Source organism: Quercus lobata, chromosome 12, assembly GCF_001633185.2.
Source record: "Quercus lobata isolate SW786 chromosome 12, ValleyOak3.0 Primary Assembly, whole genome shotgun sequence".
NCBI classification, from domain to species: domain Eukaryota; kingdom Viridiplantae; phylum Streptophyta; class Magnoliopsida; order Fagales; family Fagaceae; genus Quercus; species Quercus lobata.
Genome location: NC_044915.1, coordinates 23,523,871 through 23,539,309, shown reverse-complemented (window position 1 = coordinate 23,539,309; position 15,439 = coordinate 23,523,871). Strand labels below are relative to the sequence as shown.

Sequence of the window (15,439 nt, the reverse complement as noted above, 5' to 3'; positions counted from 1 at the left end):
TAATTTCTTCCTTGAAAATTTTCCAAGGAGTCACTTTCTGTTAATATACTTTAAACTTCAAAGGAGTATTCAACAAATAGAATATTGACACGATATAAAAAAAATAAATAAATAAATAAAATGATGAGGTGGCCTAGAAGGCTAGAACGAGTTCAACAGTAGATGAACGAAATTTACTAGAAGAAAATCTCATTGGAATTGAAACTAATATTGAGGAATGTTATGTCAACAATATTTTTAATAACAAATCTTAAATGACAGGTTGTTACTGGTTGTTATTGTTGAGACAAAAATGTAATCTCATTGGTAGGTTTAAATTTGAACCAATAATAACTAATCACCTATGATTTGTTATGAAAATATTGTTGACATAACACTTCTCAATATTTATTGGTTGTAATGCAACCACATATCAAATGGAATAAACACCAAAATGGAATTAGTTAGTAATATCTTGACTTGAAGTTAAAATGCAATCTAACATCAATGTTATAAGTTTTAATTTTTGTTTTTTTGGGTTCAAATGATTATGTGATAAATACATCATTTTTGTGATGTCTTATGTCATTGTTAATCTCATATTTTCATCTATCACTATTTACTCTCAAAAGAAGAAGAAGAAGAAATCTTATTTCTTTCTTTTGTTTTTGTATATATATTTTTTTATAAAACATATGAAACAAAAAAATAAAATAAAATAAAAACTTTATAAAAGGAAGGAAGGATAATGTAAATAGGCTAGAGAGACAAATTATAATTTACTACAATTACTTATCTTAAAAAATATATATATATTTTTTTAGAAACAAGCACAGAAAAAGTTAATAAGGTCAATTAAGTTGTTATTCATATCTCCCATAAAAAATTTGTTATTTATATCTAAAAAAATTTGTTGTAATTTAGTGCAACCATTTAGCAATTAAAATTCCCTTTTGCCGCCACTCACTTCCCTCAAAATCTTCAATCCCCAAACCCTCTCTCCTTCCTCCACCATCTCCTCCTTCTCCGACGTCGTTTCCTCTGCCTCGTTCTGCTGTGACGGCCTCTTGATCGCCGCGTCTGACCTCTCGGGTCTAATCCAAGTGTTCTCTGATTTTTCACCTGTTAGTCATGAAATGTGTGTCACTGGGTCTTATGATCATACGGTTAAGCTTTGGGATGTGAGAGTGACTGGTTCGAAAACAGTTATGGAGGTTAACCATGGAAAACCAGTTGAAAGTGTCGTTTTTTTGCCATCTGGGGGGTTAGTTACTACTGCAGGTGGGAATTCGGTTAAGATCTGGGATTTTATTGGAGGTGGGAAGATGGTTTATTCGATGGAGAGTCATACCAAGACGGTTACTTCAGTTTGTGTAGGGAGAGTTGGGAAGGAGAATGTTGAGGAAGGGAGGGAGCATAGGGTTTTGAGTGTGGGATTGGATGGGTATATGAGGGTGTTCGATTATGGGAGGATGAAGGTCACACATTCTATGAGGTTCCCTGCACCACTTATGTCAATTGGGTTTTCACCAGATTGTGGGGTGAGAGTGATTGGGAGTTCGAATGGGGTAATGTATGTTGGGAAGAGAAAAACGAAGGGGGAGAATGTGGAGAGTAGTTTGAGAAGCTTTTGGAGTTTAGGTGTGGAGGAGGAGAGAAGGGTTATGAGGCCTTCCTATTTTCGGTATTTTCATAGAGGGCAGGGTGATAAGCCTAAGGAGGGGGATTATTTGGTTATGAGGCCAAAGAAGGTAAAGTTGGCAGAGCATGATAAGTTGTTGAAGAAGTTTAGGCACAAGGAGGCACTGGTGTCAGTGTTGGGCATTAAGAATCCGGAGAATGTGGTGGCGGTGATGGAGGAATTGGTGGCAAGGAGGAAATTGTTGAAGTGTGTTGAGAATCTGGATAATATGGAGCTTGGGTTGCTGTTGATGTTCTTACAAAAGTATTCTACAGTGCCAAGATTCTCAGGTTTGTTGATGGGATTGACGAAGAAGGTTCTTGAAATGCGGGTTGAAGATATCAGAAGTTCTGAGGCCTTGAAGGGTCAAATTAGAAACCTTAAGCGGTCTGTTGAGGAGGAGATACGGATACAACATTCTTTGCAAGAGCTACAGGGTATCATTTCTCCTTTATTGAGGATTGCTGGAAGGGGATGAACCTTTATTGCCTTTTTGGTTTTTTAAGAGGTAGTTGTATTATTTGATTACCTGTTTGCAGCTTTCTTGTCATGACAATTGATGTTATGAAATTTTGTTTGTGTTATTATTCATTTCGTTTTGTAATTTTTTGAGGAACTATAGTTATTCAATGAGATATATCATATCAAGCTTTTATTTATTTATTTTATTTATCCCAATGAGGTTTTTATATGCCTCTTTTGTTGTGTTGTTCTGTGTTCTTAGAATAGACATACATAAGGTCTGTTATGTTGGTTTGGTATGGTGTTTATATTATATCATTAAAGTTCAGCTTTTGTAACTGTAGTTTGGTAATGCCATTGCCTGTTTAGTATTTGAGCTGTCGATAGGAAATTCTAACGTATATTGATGGACTAAGTAGGTTGAATTTTTGAAATTTTGGGGTCTTCCAAATATATTCCAGGATTAAATTTGAAATTTATGTTCCATTTATATGAATTCCACATACACTCTCATGCAAACCTGGATGTAGTTTTGTTAAACTGGGTTTAAATATCTAATTGCTGTTTGCTCTTATTTATCTGTCATTTACATGGTTTATGGAGCTTTTAGAAGATTAAGGATAGATGCATGTATGCATTTACATTGACTCAAAAATCACCATGAGACTTCAGGTCAAGTTAGTGCCTAGACAACATTGAAATTGGAGGTTGAAGAATACAGCAAACTCTTGTTGTTTTTGACATGTTAGTGATAGGAAATAACATTGGCCATTTCCAACTAAATGGCTGTAATGGTAGGCATTCACTTTAAGATGACTTGGCTTATTTGGGCACCTAGATTCTTTTAGTAATGTGACCTCTCCACCCTTTTTTAAATAGAGAACAGTAAATTTAAACATATATTCTCATTAATGTTGGATACTATAGTACAGTGCCTCTCAAAATCTTACCTGAGGAGCTCAATTTCTGCAAATGCACTATTCTATCATTCAGTACATGAATCGGTAGTAACAAGTAGTTATCCTCTTCCAAAAAATTTAAAAGCTGGAAGTACCTTGGAAGATTCCAACTGAAAGTTCAAAAACGTGTAAAAACACCTTTGAACGTTTAGACCCCCAAATTACAACTTAATCAATTCAAGCAATATGTCAAACAACTAGTGTGCGGAAACTTAACATATGCTATCATACGAAATTGATTAAAAACTATCTAAGCCATAACAGATTAAAATCCACAGCAGATAAATAAAAGGCAAAGATAGAGAGGAAGGAAGATACAAACACAAAGACAACACGCGATGTGTTATCGAAGAGGAAACCGAAGCTCTCGGCGTAAAACCTCTCCGCCGCCCTCCAAGCGGTAATCAATCCACTAGAAAATACAGTTGGGATATAGGGACAGCAATAGACCCTCCAAGCCTAATCTACCCAGTGCACCTAAACCCTCCAAGCTTCTTGCTCCAACGAGGTTGCGCCGAATCTTTTTCTTTTCTAGCTTCCCGGATTCCGCTACTAGACCGTAGCATCAACCAATGAAGATTGGTTCCTTCCTAACTGCTTCCCAGAAATCCAAACAACATTCTCACAATGATGATGATGGTGAGAACCTGGTTTGGTATAATGCCTCTCAAGGATATGACAATGGAGAGGAAGAGAGTTGAGGAATTTGAAGAGTCTCTAAGGTATAGATTGTGTGTGAATCAATCTTGTTTTTCTTTAGGGTTTCTCTCTCAAAATTCTCTCTGGAAGCTCTCTTTCAATCGTGGGTAATAGGGGTATTTATACTAGAGTGGGAGAGGAATGTGAAACGTCAGGTTTTACAAAACAGGGGTGGCTCGCGGCTTGACCTCGCGGCTTGACTAAGTCGCGAGATCCAGTCGCGAGATAACCATATGGCCAGTTGTCCTATTTTGTCCTGTAGTGCTCCAGCTAGCATGACTGTTCATCTTCCAGCATGCTTGGCACGTGTGCTGCTTCTGGCGGCTTGTAGCCGCGAGTCACCCGCGAGTCCCAGCCGCAAGTCTCTGTTTTCTTGCACACTCTTGAGCAAACTTCACTCTATCTCACTCACTACCCTTACATCAAACCCACCTAATACAGGGTTACTAAATGCTGAATTACAAGCAAATTTGGCACGGAATAAAGCCAATTAGATGGTTGAATAAATTCAACCTTACACCAACATATAGTCTCATTATTTTTGGTGGATACTATAGTATAGTGACACTTTAATCCTTGCCTACAGAGTCGTCATCTGCTTATATTGAAAAAAATAAGATGGTTTTATTGGTGAGGAGCTTGACTTCTGCAAATGCCCTATTTTGGCATTCAGTAAGGTGATAACAACAGTTTTCTTTTTCCAAAAAATTTAAAAGCAGGAAGTGCCTATTCTTAGATTTATCACTTATCAAAGAAGTAATTCTTATTCCTACCCAAGTGAAAATGTCTCCTTTAAATTTTTTTTATTTTTTTATTTATAGGCATCTCCTTTAGAATTTCTGTAAATATACCTTTCTCTATCTTGATGTTGATGCTCTTTGGTGTGGTTTTGTGAAGTTCTTATGTTTCTATTAACTTAGTTTGATTGGATTTTACATATAATTTGGCAGTCTGTCCTGGAATCATAGTTTGTGATACATTTTATTTATTTTGATTTGGGATTAAACCTCTAGAGAAAGAATCTTGTATAGGATTGAATTTTGAGGGTGCAGTGTAACATTTCAAAAACTAACTAATGAGATCAACTAAGAAGCCACAAACAGTCAAATTTATATAGATTATAGATTTTTTTTTTTTTTTTTAACAACATTTGCCAATCATACTCTTCTTCTCTATGTACTATATAGTATATACAGTCGTATAGACTAGAGAATGTTAAGACAAAAGCTGCAAACGACAGGTCATGTTAAATTATTTTTTGCTGTGTTGCAAGTCGTGTTATAACCTTCAGAGTTCATCACTAAGCTATAAGTCGTACAGTTTTTATTACCTGCGTTGTTTAGCATAAACTCAAAAGTCATCAGGTCATTAATTTGTTTAAAATTCTGTTAAAGATGACTGGTTTTCCGTTTTAGAGTTTGTAACATTTCAGTTTTGGTTTCCCGCCTTTTCTTTTCGATGTGTGTCTGTATAAGTATAAATACCAAAGGTCATTTCAGTAATCAAGTGAGGAATGCACTTTACAATTTCTCATATAGAAAATATCTCTCTGTTTTTCATTTACCTTTCCATATTTTGCTTCTAGAACTCTGCTCTGCTTTGTTTTCTTTTCAGTAAAAAGATTACTTGTTTATCATTTTTTTTTTTTTTTAAAAACAAAAGAGAAAGGACTGAAAGTCTGAAGTTGAGAGAATTAATATTTAGTAAACTAAAAAATACCAAGTAATCTTGGTTTGCAGCAACATTAATTACGCAGTAGTGCCACGGTTTAGAAGAGTAACAAGACACTCCTAACCAATCACATGAGGTGTTACATATTCCCAATTTCCCATCTGCTTCTAGTTATGTTTCACCTCTATGGGATTTAAAAACTTGGTAATGGCCAAAGAAATACAGCTTGTCTGGATATTGGATCTAGTCATAGTGACGAAGGCTGCGAGTTAAGGTTGATAGGATGTATTACCTTTGAACTATGAGCACATCAATCATTAGTGAGCTATTTGTAGCTTTAAGACTCACTGATAAGGATTGAGATCCCATGCAATATCTAGAGTATTGCACGGGGTGCAATAATTTCAATCTCAACCATTACTTTAATCTAACAAATATAAATATGACACATCATAGAGCCATGTCATTGATCCGCGTGACACCACTTTCACCCATTTCTTTACTCTTTTCCCTACACCCTTCAGCTTCCTCAAATATCAAAAAACTCTCTCTCCCTCTCTCTCTTCCATCAGATCTTTCTCTAGGACTCCATGGCTCAATCTCCATGGCTACAGCTAGCTGCCACCGCGTTCCGCTCCCCCAATTCCGGTGGTAGTTCCAGCAAATTTCCTATGTCTTTCTAATCAGTACTTCAAGAATTTTTTTTTTTTTTTAAATGGTTGGGGGATCTTGTTGTTTGGATTTTTATTATCTGGAGAGTATTTGTTTTGAGCTTATCTTAATTTTTTTTGAACTGGGTTTGTTTGATTTTGCCAAAAAAATCCACCTTTGATACTATCAGTTATGATCCATAATTTGTTGAAAAATAGCCATTCATTTTTACTGATCTAGTGTTTTGGTTTCATTCCTGTAGCTCGAAGGAGAGACCCACTCTTGGGTAAGACGTGTTCTTTGTTTTTATGTGCTGTATTATCCTTTTTTTTTTCTTTGTATTTTTGGAATATGCTTTGATTATGCATCTGAAACACAGATCAATCTAACTAATGAAATACTATAAGTTTTGTGCTTCTACTTTTGTAAATGTTGACAAAAAAATTAAGGAGAAGGCAAAATGTTAAGACGCGTTCTCTGCTTTTATGTGTTGTATAATATGATTTGTTCTTTGTAATTTTGGAATATGCTTTGATTATGCATCTGAAACTTAAGATAGAAAGGGGCTGAATTATGAACTTTAATTCTAATTGGGCATTTCTATGTTATACAAATATGGTATTACTTATACAATAAAGCAGAAATTGGATTTAGATTTAGGCACAATTGAGCTTATGAACAAGAGTTTGTTTTATGCATTTTGTACTCATTTATTGTGGCCAAAGGTTATATGGATTAATAACTATATATCTCTTGTTTTCTTGTTAACAGGGTAAAATATTAGCCTTTGCTACCCAAAAGTTCAATATATCTTCCTAGAAAATGTTTTGAAGCATTCCATGATTTATATTGTTTTTATGAGTTAAAAGATAGAAAACTTGTATCGATATGTTGAAAGAAAGTAAAAAAAAAAAAAAACTGGTCTGAATCCTGTAAGACAATTAGACGAAACAGAGAAACACAACTCAGGAAAGAGCATAGCAGCTAAGACACATTACATGACAGTGCTGCATAAAGAAAAGCTTGACATAAAAACTACTAAGAATATGAAGTGTTGGTACTCTGCCAGGAAAATAGTAGCTCTATCAAAGATGGCCTTCGGTTGTATCTGAATTTTTTCAAAGTAGAACCTATTACAAGCATTCTATGATGTATTGAAGCCATATCTTGTTGTCAATAGGCTAATTTTCAGTATCATTGAAACATTGAATGTATTTTCTAATTTTGACTCTTAAGGTAGTTTCATTGTTCATTTACAAAAACTTTTACAAGGATTTCGAGTACAAACCAAGAAGAATGTAATAAAATTTAGTTTTTATTTTATTTTATTTTTTATATTGGTTTTACTACTAAAATGTAATTGATCATGTGCCTTTATATTTCTAATTTCTTGTAATGTTTCAAATTGAACAATTTTGATGTTGCCAATACAGTCATGAATTGATGTAAGAGTTTGATCCAATAATGAACAAAACTTATCGAAATGTTTACTTTGATTACAAGGCTATTAGAACAAGAGCCCTAATTAAATACACAGTCATGGGCAATGATTTATTTCCCTCAATAAAAACCTAAAACTTGCATTCACAAATTCTTTAAGGATGCAAGTTGAAGCCAAAGGGTAATGAATAAGATAATACCCAAGCAAAATACTTCCATTCAAAACAATTTTTGAATCATACAAGTGGCCGCTAAAGGTAAATGTTGAAGTTTATGTATCCACAAGAAAAATATATTTCTACAATACTTCTTCTTAATGGTAGTACTTATGTGAGAGCATGTGTCCCTCACTAACCTAAAGGTAAGCTTGCTTTCTTTTCATGGAAAAATTATTGAATACTTCGGGAGTATCATAAATACGTACTCCTCCTCTCACATGAATTGTGGGTCCCACCATCAATGTAATTTCTGAGGCCTACAGTTATGTGAGAGGATGAAATACGCATTTATGGTACTCTAGGAGTACCCAATAATTACCCCTTATCATGACAATAGATGTTATGCAATTTTGTTTGTGTTTCTATTTATTTCGTTTTGTAATTTTTTGAGGAACTATAGTTACTCGATGAGATATATCATATATCATATCAAGATTGTTCTGAACCTAGTGAAGCTTTTGTATGCTTCTTTTATTGTGTTGTTCTATGTTCTCAGAATACATATACATATACGTGTTACGATTTTCTGTTTTTTATGAGGTAGTTGTATTATTTGATTACTTGCTTGTAGCTTTCTTGTCATGACCATTGATGTTATGAAATTTTGTTTGTGTTATTATTCAATTCGTTTTGTAATTTTAGATGCTATGAGATGGTTTTTATCCAACTTGGGATAAGATCCTGTCCCATTTATATCTCTAATGTCCTCCAATTTTTGTATTTAAGAGAAACAAATCATAAGAATATTCCAAAAAATTACTAAATGTGGTAGCTTGTAGGTTTTCATACATTTTTTTCTTATTATTATTTTAAGTAATTGGCAAGAACACGGTAAGGTTACTAATGTCAATGCCCAACGTGTAGAAAATCTCATTATGAGAGAACTATAAAAATGACAAGCCCTTTGTCTGTCATTGTCTTAGTCATTTGAACTAGCACATTCTATCCATCATGACCCAACAATGTTAATCCACCCTCAATGATAGGCTACATCATTGATATCTATGATCAAATCAAGACTATATATAAGTTAACATTCAAAGGAAATTGATCTCAAACAATATATTATTTCAGCTTCACATGAGGACAAGTTGAAAGAAAAAAGCGTTTGTCTACCCTTAGGATCCACATGAATAAAACCTATGATAGGCTTGGTTCAATTTCAAAATGCTTGTTTTGTCTATAATGGGCTTCAATTATTGACGGTAATGAGCAAGAAACACTGGGGTCATTTGTGTATTGACTACTAGTTAACTTGAGATGTTTGGTTTGGATCAGACTTGATTATCCGAGTGGAGAATTTGGAGCCGAGAGGCCTAAGATCCATAAAAGTCTGGATTTGTTGTTGCTGGCCTGAGAAGGAATTGCTTAACCAAGGCACATATAGATGACTTTTTGTGGTTTTTCTAGCTACTTTAAGGTCCATTTGGAAATAAAGAAGCAAAGCTACTAGGGAAGGTGAAGCTAATACTGCAGTCAATATGCTAATTTATAAAACATCTTTGGTTTCTGAGAGCAAGCATGGTGGGACAGCAGATGCAAGAGAGAGAAATGTCTGTTCCTCTAAACAAAGATGCATGTCTTGGTTGGTAGCTCATTATACTTGTGGACGGCTTTTAGGGACGAAGTGGTAAATGAAAAGGAGCAAGTTTTGTTGGCAAAAACAGAGAAGGCAAGATCAGGGCAGCTAAGAGAAAAATAGAGATAGAGATATGAAATATGGGTTAGAGGTTTGAGTGATGAGAAATGAGTTTTGAGTTTTGCCAAAACCAAGCAGCCTTATAATTACTGCAACGAAAGTCTTATATAAGCATTATTATCTATCTTTTGTTTCTCTTACTGTAGACTCCTACACAATCACATGATGTGTTACATATTCCTATCCACTTCTAGTTATGATTCACCTCAATTTGTTTTAAAACTTGTTAAAGCTTAAAGGAGCACTGGATCAAGTTCTAGCAACAAAGGCTGCCAGTCTAAACGAGAAACAAAAGTTGAAAGAACTAATTACCTTTGAACTATGAGCACAAAAATCATTCGGGAGCTACACGTGGTCTTAAAACCATTGAGATCACTATTTGTCAACCTCAGATTCTGACATCTCACTGATGATCATTTAATCTGTTGTGTTGTAGAAGAACCGTAAAGTGAGAGGCATATGTAGCAACCGAATTAGTCCAAAACAAGATTAGTGTCTTTTAACTTTTAAGTCCACTGTGTCAAAGAGCATCTACTTCAAGTAGTAACACAATTTTAACTGAAAATCCATTATAAAGATAACATTTAACAAATGATTTAAAAGCTTTTAGTCGAGAGTGCACTTGAAATTTAATAAATTAAGTTGCACCTAGAGAAAAACAAAATGATAATTATGAAAGATATTAATTAAGTAATACAGCAAGTTGCAGCTGGTTTTGCTCTAGCTAATGCAGGTGCAGATTTTGTCTTCAAGGGGAATTACCTAGGCTGGTTTTCAAATAAGACTTTCTTCATCGTTAGAAAGCTTCCTTTTTTTTCTTTTTTTTCTTTTTTTTGGGGGGGGTGGGGGCAGGTGGGGGGGACTATCAAAGATATTAAGCATCTATTTATCAGAATACAGCAAGTTGAGGTGTCTCTAATCAAAAGAACAGCCAATGCAGTTGTTAAGGGAAGAAGTGGTAAATGGATAGGAACAATTTTTGTTGGCAAAAATGGAGAAGGCAGGAGGAGGATGGCTGGTTGCTATAGTTGGACAATGACAAGCAAAACTGTGGTTATTTGTCTGCAATTAGAGAGGCTTTGTTGATATTCCATCTGCAGACAATGTTTGAATCCTTTCACAAATACTAAACAAATTAACATGCAGTATCAATTTATTACAGAAGATCATCCCACTCAGCCAACGAAAAGAACACATGTTCATAAATCATAACACAACAAAGTTCAAATAAAAAGCAAATCAGAACCAAAAGAGCTAAGAATTACACGGAAACACATTTGAGAGCCAAGTTCACCACGCCTCACAATTGTTTCTTGAGTAGGCTTTGGCTCGATGACGTATCCTATATCAAACCAACAACAAATAAAAAAAAATAATATATCAAACCAACAAAGAAAAGCAACCAATGAAAACAAATTAATAGGAAGAATAATTAAAATGGATAGGCATGTATGTTCTGGGTTTGACTTACAGAGGAAGAGTCATACGATTCTTGAGTACTGCGGGGTGGTGTAAAGGGTACCAAAAGAAAAAGGAAAAAGAGATTAGAAAGAAAGCGAGGAGGAGGAGAAATGGATAACCAACAAATTGAATCGTTTCAAATAAAACAAAGATGTAAAGTGAATAGAGAGAGTCATACTCATTTATCGAACTGACAGAGAGGTTGAAGGACCATCTTCATATCATGATTGTCCCATTCCAGCAATTCCCACCTTTTTTTCTCTATTTTGATTTGTAATGAAGAAGGCGGAGAAGATAGTTTTCCATCAATACGGTGCAGAGAAAGAGGTAATCTCTTAAGCTTGGGACATTCCTCTATCATAATAGAATCGAGAGAATCACAGAGTATTACATTACTGCTACTGCATATGGTCTTCAGCTCCGGTAAATACTGTAATGACAAATTCCTCAATCGGGGGAATATTTTCACAATTTCTTTTGCTTCAGCCCCATCTATTATTTCCTCTAATTGTTCACAGCCACAGACCTCAATCTGTTCCAGGTTGTCCGGCATCAACCCGGGTGTGAAGAGCTTCTTTATATTCGGACAATAAAATATTGAAAATTGTTTGAGGTGGGAAAAGGTGTCGAGGGGACGACCGGTGCTGGTGCGACTTTCTCTTCTCTAAACAGTCCCTTTAAATTATTCAAATCGAAGAGATCTAGAATCTCAAGTCGAGAAAAGGTGTCAAAATAAGAATTAAGGTATTCTATTTCTTCACACCCCTTTTTAAACCAAACAGTCTTTTTCCAGTAGTCCCAAGACAAACCGCGACGTTGACTTCTGCGAATTCTTAGGGCATGAACGTCTTTTGGGAGTAGACATATATTGCAGTCACTTAAAATTACACTTTCGCCCAACTCGGCAACTCCCAGCTGGCTAGCTGGCTTCACGACATATATGTAATGGCTAGGTCCTCCCTCCTCTAAGGATTCAACATATGTATTGAAGCCTTTAACGCCATCAAATGTGCCTTCAAAACACTCTAATTTCTTCAACCTTACCATCTCCTCTCCATTAACATCTGAACCCCAAAAAGGCAATTTGAGGAGTTGGAGTTGACAGAGTTTGGGTAAAATCCCTGGTGGCATCTTCTGTATTTTCGATGTACGAAGATTAAGGTATCTCAAATTGACCAACATTTCCAAACCATGAGGTATTTCTTCCACTGATCCTCCCGAAAGATCCAAACTCCTTAATGCAGTAAGCTTTGCTAATGAAGGCACACGCCTAATATGAAAACTATAAATAATCCTTAATGAAGTAAGATGCTTCAAGTCAAAGACTGAATTTGGTAAAGATTCAAACTTAAGACAATCTACATGAAGAACTCTGAGTCCATGCAAGTGCACAAAAAATGAATCAGGGATGATGTTTGCATATCCTCGTAGAAGCAAGGTCGAAAGCTTAGGACATTTTGGTGACACAGAAGGAAATTTTGAACCACGTTTGCACATCAAAGAAACCTTTTCAACATCATTTCCCCATTCTTCTTCATTTGGAACATCTTCTAATACCAAGAACTTAGCACCTGCAATCTGGAGGGCCATGTCTCTTATTAGATCATGCATCTTCACAAAACGCCTTTTTTCAACATATTTAGACCCACCTTCTAATAAGCAGGCATTTTCAAGCTTATTCAACAAAGTATGCCCCTTATCCAACTCTTCTTGCCTACTCTTCATGCTTTCTATTACTTTCTCACCAATCAAATGCTCTATCAACTCATCTCTGTAAATCTCATAGTCTTCAGGGTATAGTGCACAACACAAGAGACAATCTTGAAGTTTCTTATCTTTTAAGCGTTCATAACTGAATCGAAGCCTCTCAAATATTTCATCATCTACATGTGCCGACCCTTTTGTTGATGTCCTCAACTCATTCAATGTGTTCCTCCACTCTGAAACATCAACTACATTTTTTAAACTTCCTGCTATTGTGATGATTGCAAGAGGCAAACGAGCACATTGTTTGACAACGCCTTCCACAACATCTTCTGGAATATTTGAAACATCACAACCCACTGTTTTCAAGAACAAATCATGCGACTCTTTTACCGAAAGAAGCTCCATTTTAATAGTTACACAATTCATTCCATAACAAACTTTAGCATCTCGAGTTGTCAATACCAATTTGCACCCATTTTCTGAAGTAGGCTCTGGGATCCCTATATTCTCCAGTGGAAATGCATTCCACAAATCATCTAGAATTAGCACACACTTCTTCATTTCTTTCAATGTTGCATACAACTCGCCTGCCCTTGTTGTTTCATCCTCAAACTTTAAAGGATTTGGAAGCAACATGCTGGCAATGACATTTTGTAGTTTGATCACATTGAATGCCTTTGATACAGTAACCCAAATTACATGATTGAACTTGTCTTTCTCTTTTAACAGGCGATTATTGATTTGTTTCATGATAGTCGTTTTACCAACCCCTCCCATACCATAAACACCAATCATTCTACAATCTTCATCTAACAAGTGTTCCCAAATCTTTTCCATTGTTATTTCAGCAGTACTCTCTCCCACTAATGCCCTAGTTGGCAATTCACCTCCATAGCTTACAGGTGGATCAATTACTAAACTTTCACCGAAACCACAACTTTGATCAATTAATTCTGTCACTTCTTGTATCTTCTTACAAGAAAATTTTCCTACATGCATACGTGAGAAATACTTCCCTCTTTCAGCCTCTTGTTCAATGTTTTGTATATCCGCTTTAATCGTTTCTACCTTTTGGAGCCAAAATTTAACTTCTCTTTTTAGTTTCTTTCTTGGAAGAAGTTCTGCCCTTATTTTTAATTCAATGTCCGACTTTTTGCATTCTAAATCGTCTCGTTTTCTCTTGAGATTTTTCATATGTTCATCAACGCTTCTGTGATACTTGTAATATTCACTAATCGGAGCCAATATCGTTTTTCCAAGATCAAGAATTGCGCCTAACATCTCCATTATCAAGTCCCTGTTTATTGTCAATATGTATACATATGGACAACAAACATTTTGTCCATGTATACAATGAGAAAAGGAAAGAAAGCATTTTAGTTCCCCAATTTTGATTTGTTAAAAATAAATAGCCTAAGTGTTGATAGGGTACATAAAGAGTCATACGAGTAGTATTTATTGTATTTTACTTTTATTTTAAAACATAAAATCTACAACGCAAAATAGAAAGGGAAAGATGAAGAATGAAAGAAACAAAATAATAGAAATCAAAGATATATCTAAACAGATCCAAGGATTGTTGATCATTAGTCCCATACCACTTCACTACCCCTCTCTCTTGGCCCTTAAGCCCATTGCGTATGGTATGGGAGAGTTGTTATTGAAAAATTTCAAATTTCACATATTGATATGCATTTGTAGCCACTACAAGTTATTGAAAAATCTTAAATTAGTGTGGCCAGAAAGTGGGAGGAGTTCCTTCACCCAAAAAAAAAAAAACAAAAAAGTGGGAGGAGTATCTCATTGCTCAAATTGAAATCTCCTGAATCAAATTCACAGGAGATATAAATTCAGAAGGAGCCAAAATGTATGTGAAAAAGTGTTATAAGTTTTGTCTTTCCACTCTCTCCTTCCCCATTTCCTATGTCTTCTGTCTATATTATCTTTAAAAAAAAAATCAGAACACTTATAACTTGATATTACTTGTTGTTTTAAGAACTGACTTTTTCAATATGTTAAGAATAAATTGTTATTCATTAATTATAAAATGAGATTTTGAATAATCAAACACACATATATATTAAATTTGTTAGTGAACCCTTCATAATTTTTATATATGCATTTCAATATCAGGACAAGAAGTATGAGATCAGAAACTGGTTAGCATTTAAAAAAAAAAAAATCATCCTAATTTATATGCACGAGCAATATCAGTGGGATGAGTTTTAGAAGACAAACTATTGGGAAATCAAATGAGACTAGAAAGAAGCAGCAGTATACCTGGACTATAGAAATGCCAATAAAATTGGCTTCAGTACCAATATTTCTTCAAAGATTCTGATTACAGTGGAAAAATAAGCCTTGAAGTAACCTCAAGAAGATAACCAAGATCAGCAAATTTCCTATCTAAATGCAATCTTTTTTCCCCCTTTTTGTTTTGTAAAGAGAGAAGTTAGATTCAGAGTTGAAGACTCAATAAGTGATGCTAAAGGTATTCAATGGGAAACTTGTTTTTTGATGACTGAAGCAAATGGGAAATTGGCAAGTAAGTCAAGAGAAACCTCGTAGAACATGCTAAGAAAACACTTGCCAACTTTCAACTTTCGATTTCTTTTTCTTCCTTTCACTTTAAATTCTGTCCGTAGATCATTATCGGGGGTTAATGCTTTTGATTAGTTTGTTTAACTTTCGGCTCTCTTTTCTTATAAAAAATTAAATAAATAAAAAACTTCCGGTTCTCTTTTTTTTCTTTTTCTTTTTTTCTTTCAACTTCTACTTTATTAACTTTCGTGTCCAAAAGTTTAAGGGCTGT

The 15,439-nt window shown here is 34.9% G+C and overlaps 2 protein-coding genes across 2 annotated transcripts; one reads left to right on the top strand and one right to left on the bottom strand.

Moving 5' to 3' along the window:
- Positions 1–923: 923 nt before the first annotated feature.
- On the top strand, positions 924–2,323 carry LOC115971689 (protein SLOW WALKER 1-like; the record flags this gene model as incomplete). Its single annotated transcript, XM_031091700.1, has 1 exon — positions 924–2,323. A coding segment is annotated over one exon (1,215 nt), but the record flags the coding sequence as incomplete, so codon positions are not given.
- Positions 2,324–10,579: 8,256 nt separating this feature from the next.
- On the bottom strand, positions 10,580–15,111 carry LOC115971683 (probable disease resistance protein At1g12290). Its single transcript, XM_031091695.1, has 4 exons — positions 14,908–15,111; positions 11,099–13,924; positions 10,931–10,958; positions 10,580–10,801 (listed from the first exon to the last, which is right to left on the bottom strand). Exon 2 carries the CDS (start codon positions 13,912–13,914, stop codon positions 11,497–11,499), a length of 2,418 nt encoding a protein of 805 aa, XP_030947555.1. The 5' UTR covers positions 13,915–13,924; positions 14,908–15,111; the 3' UTR covers positions 10,580–10,801; positions 10,931–10,958; positions 11,099–11,496.
- Between the last annotated feature and the right edge of the window lie 328 nt (positions 15,112–15,439).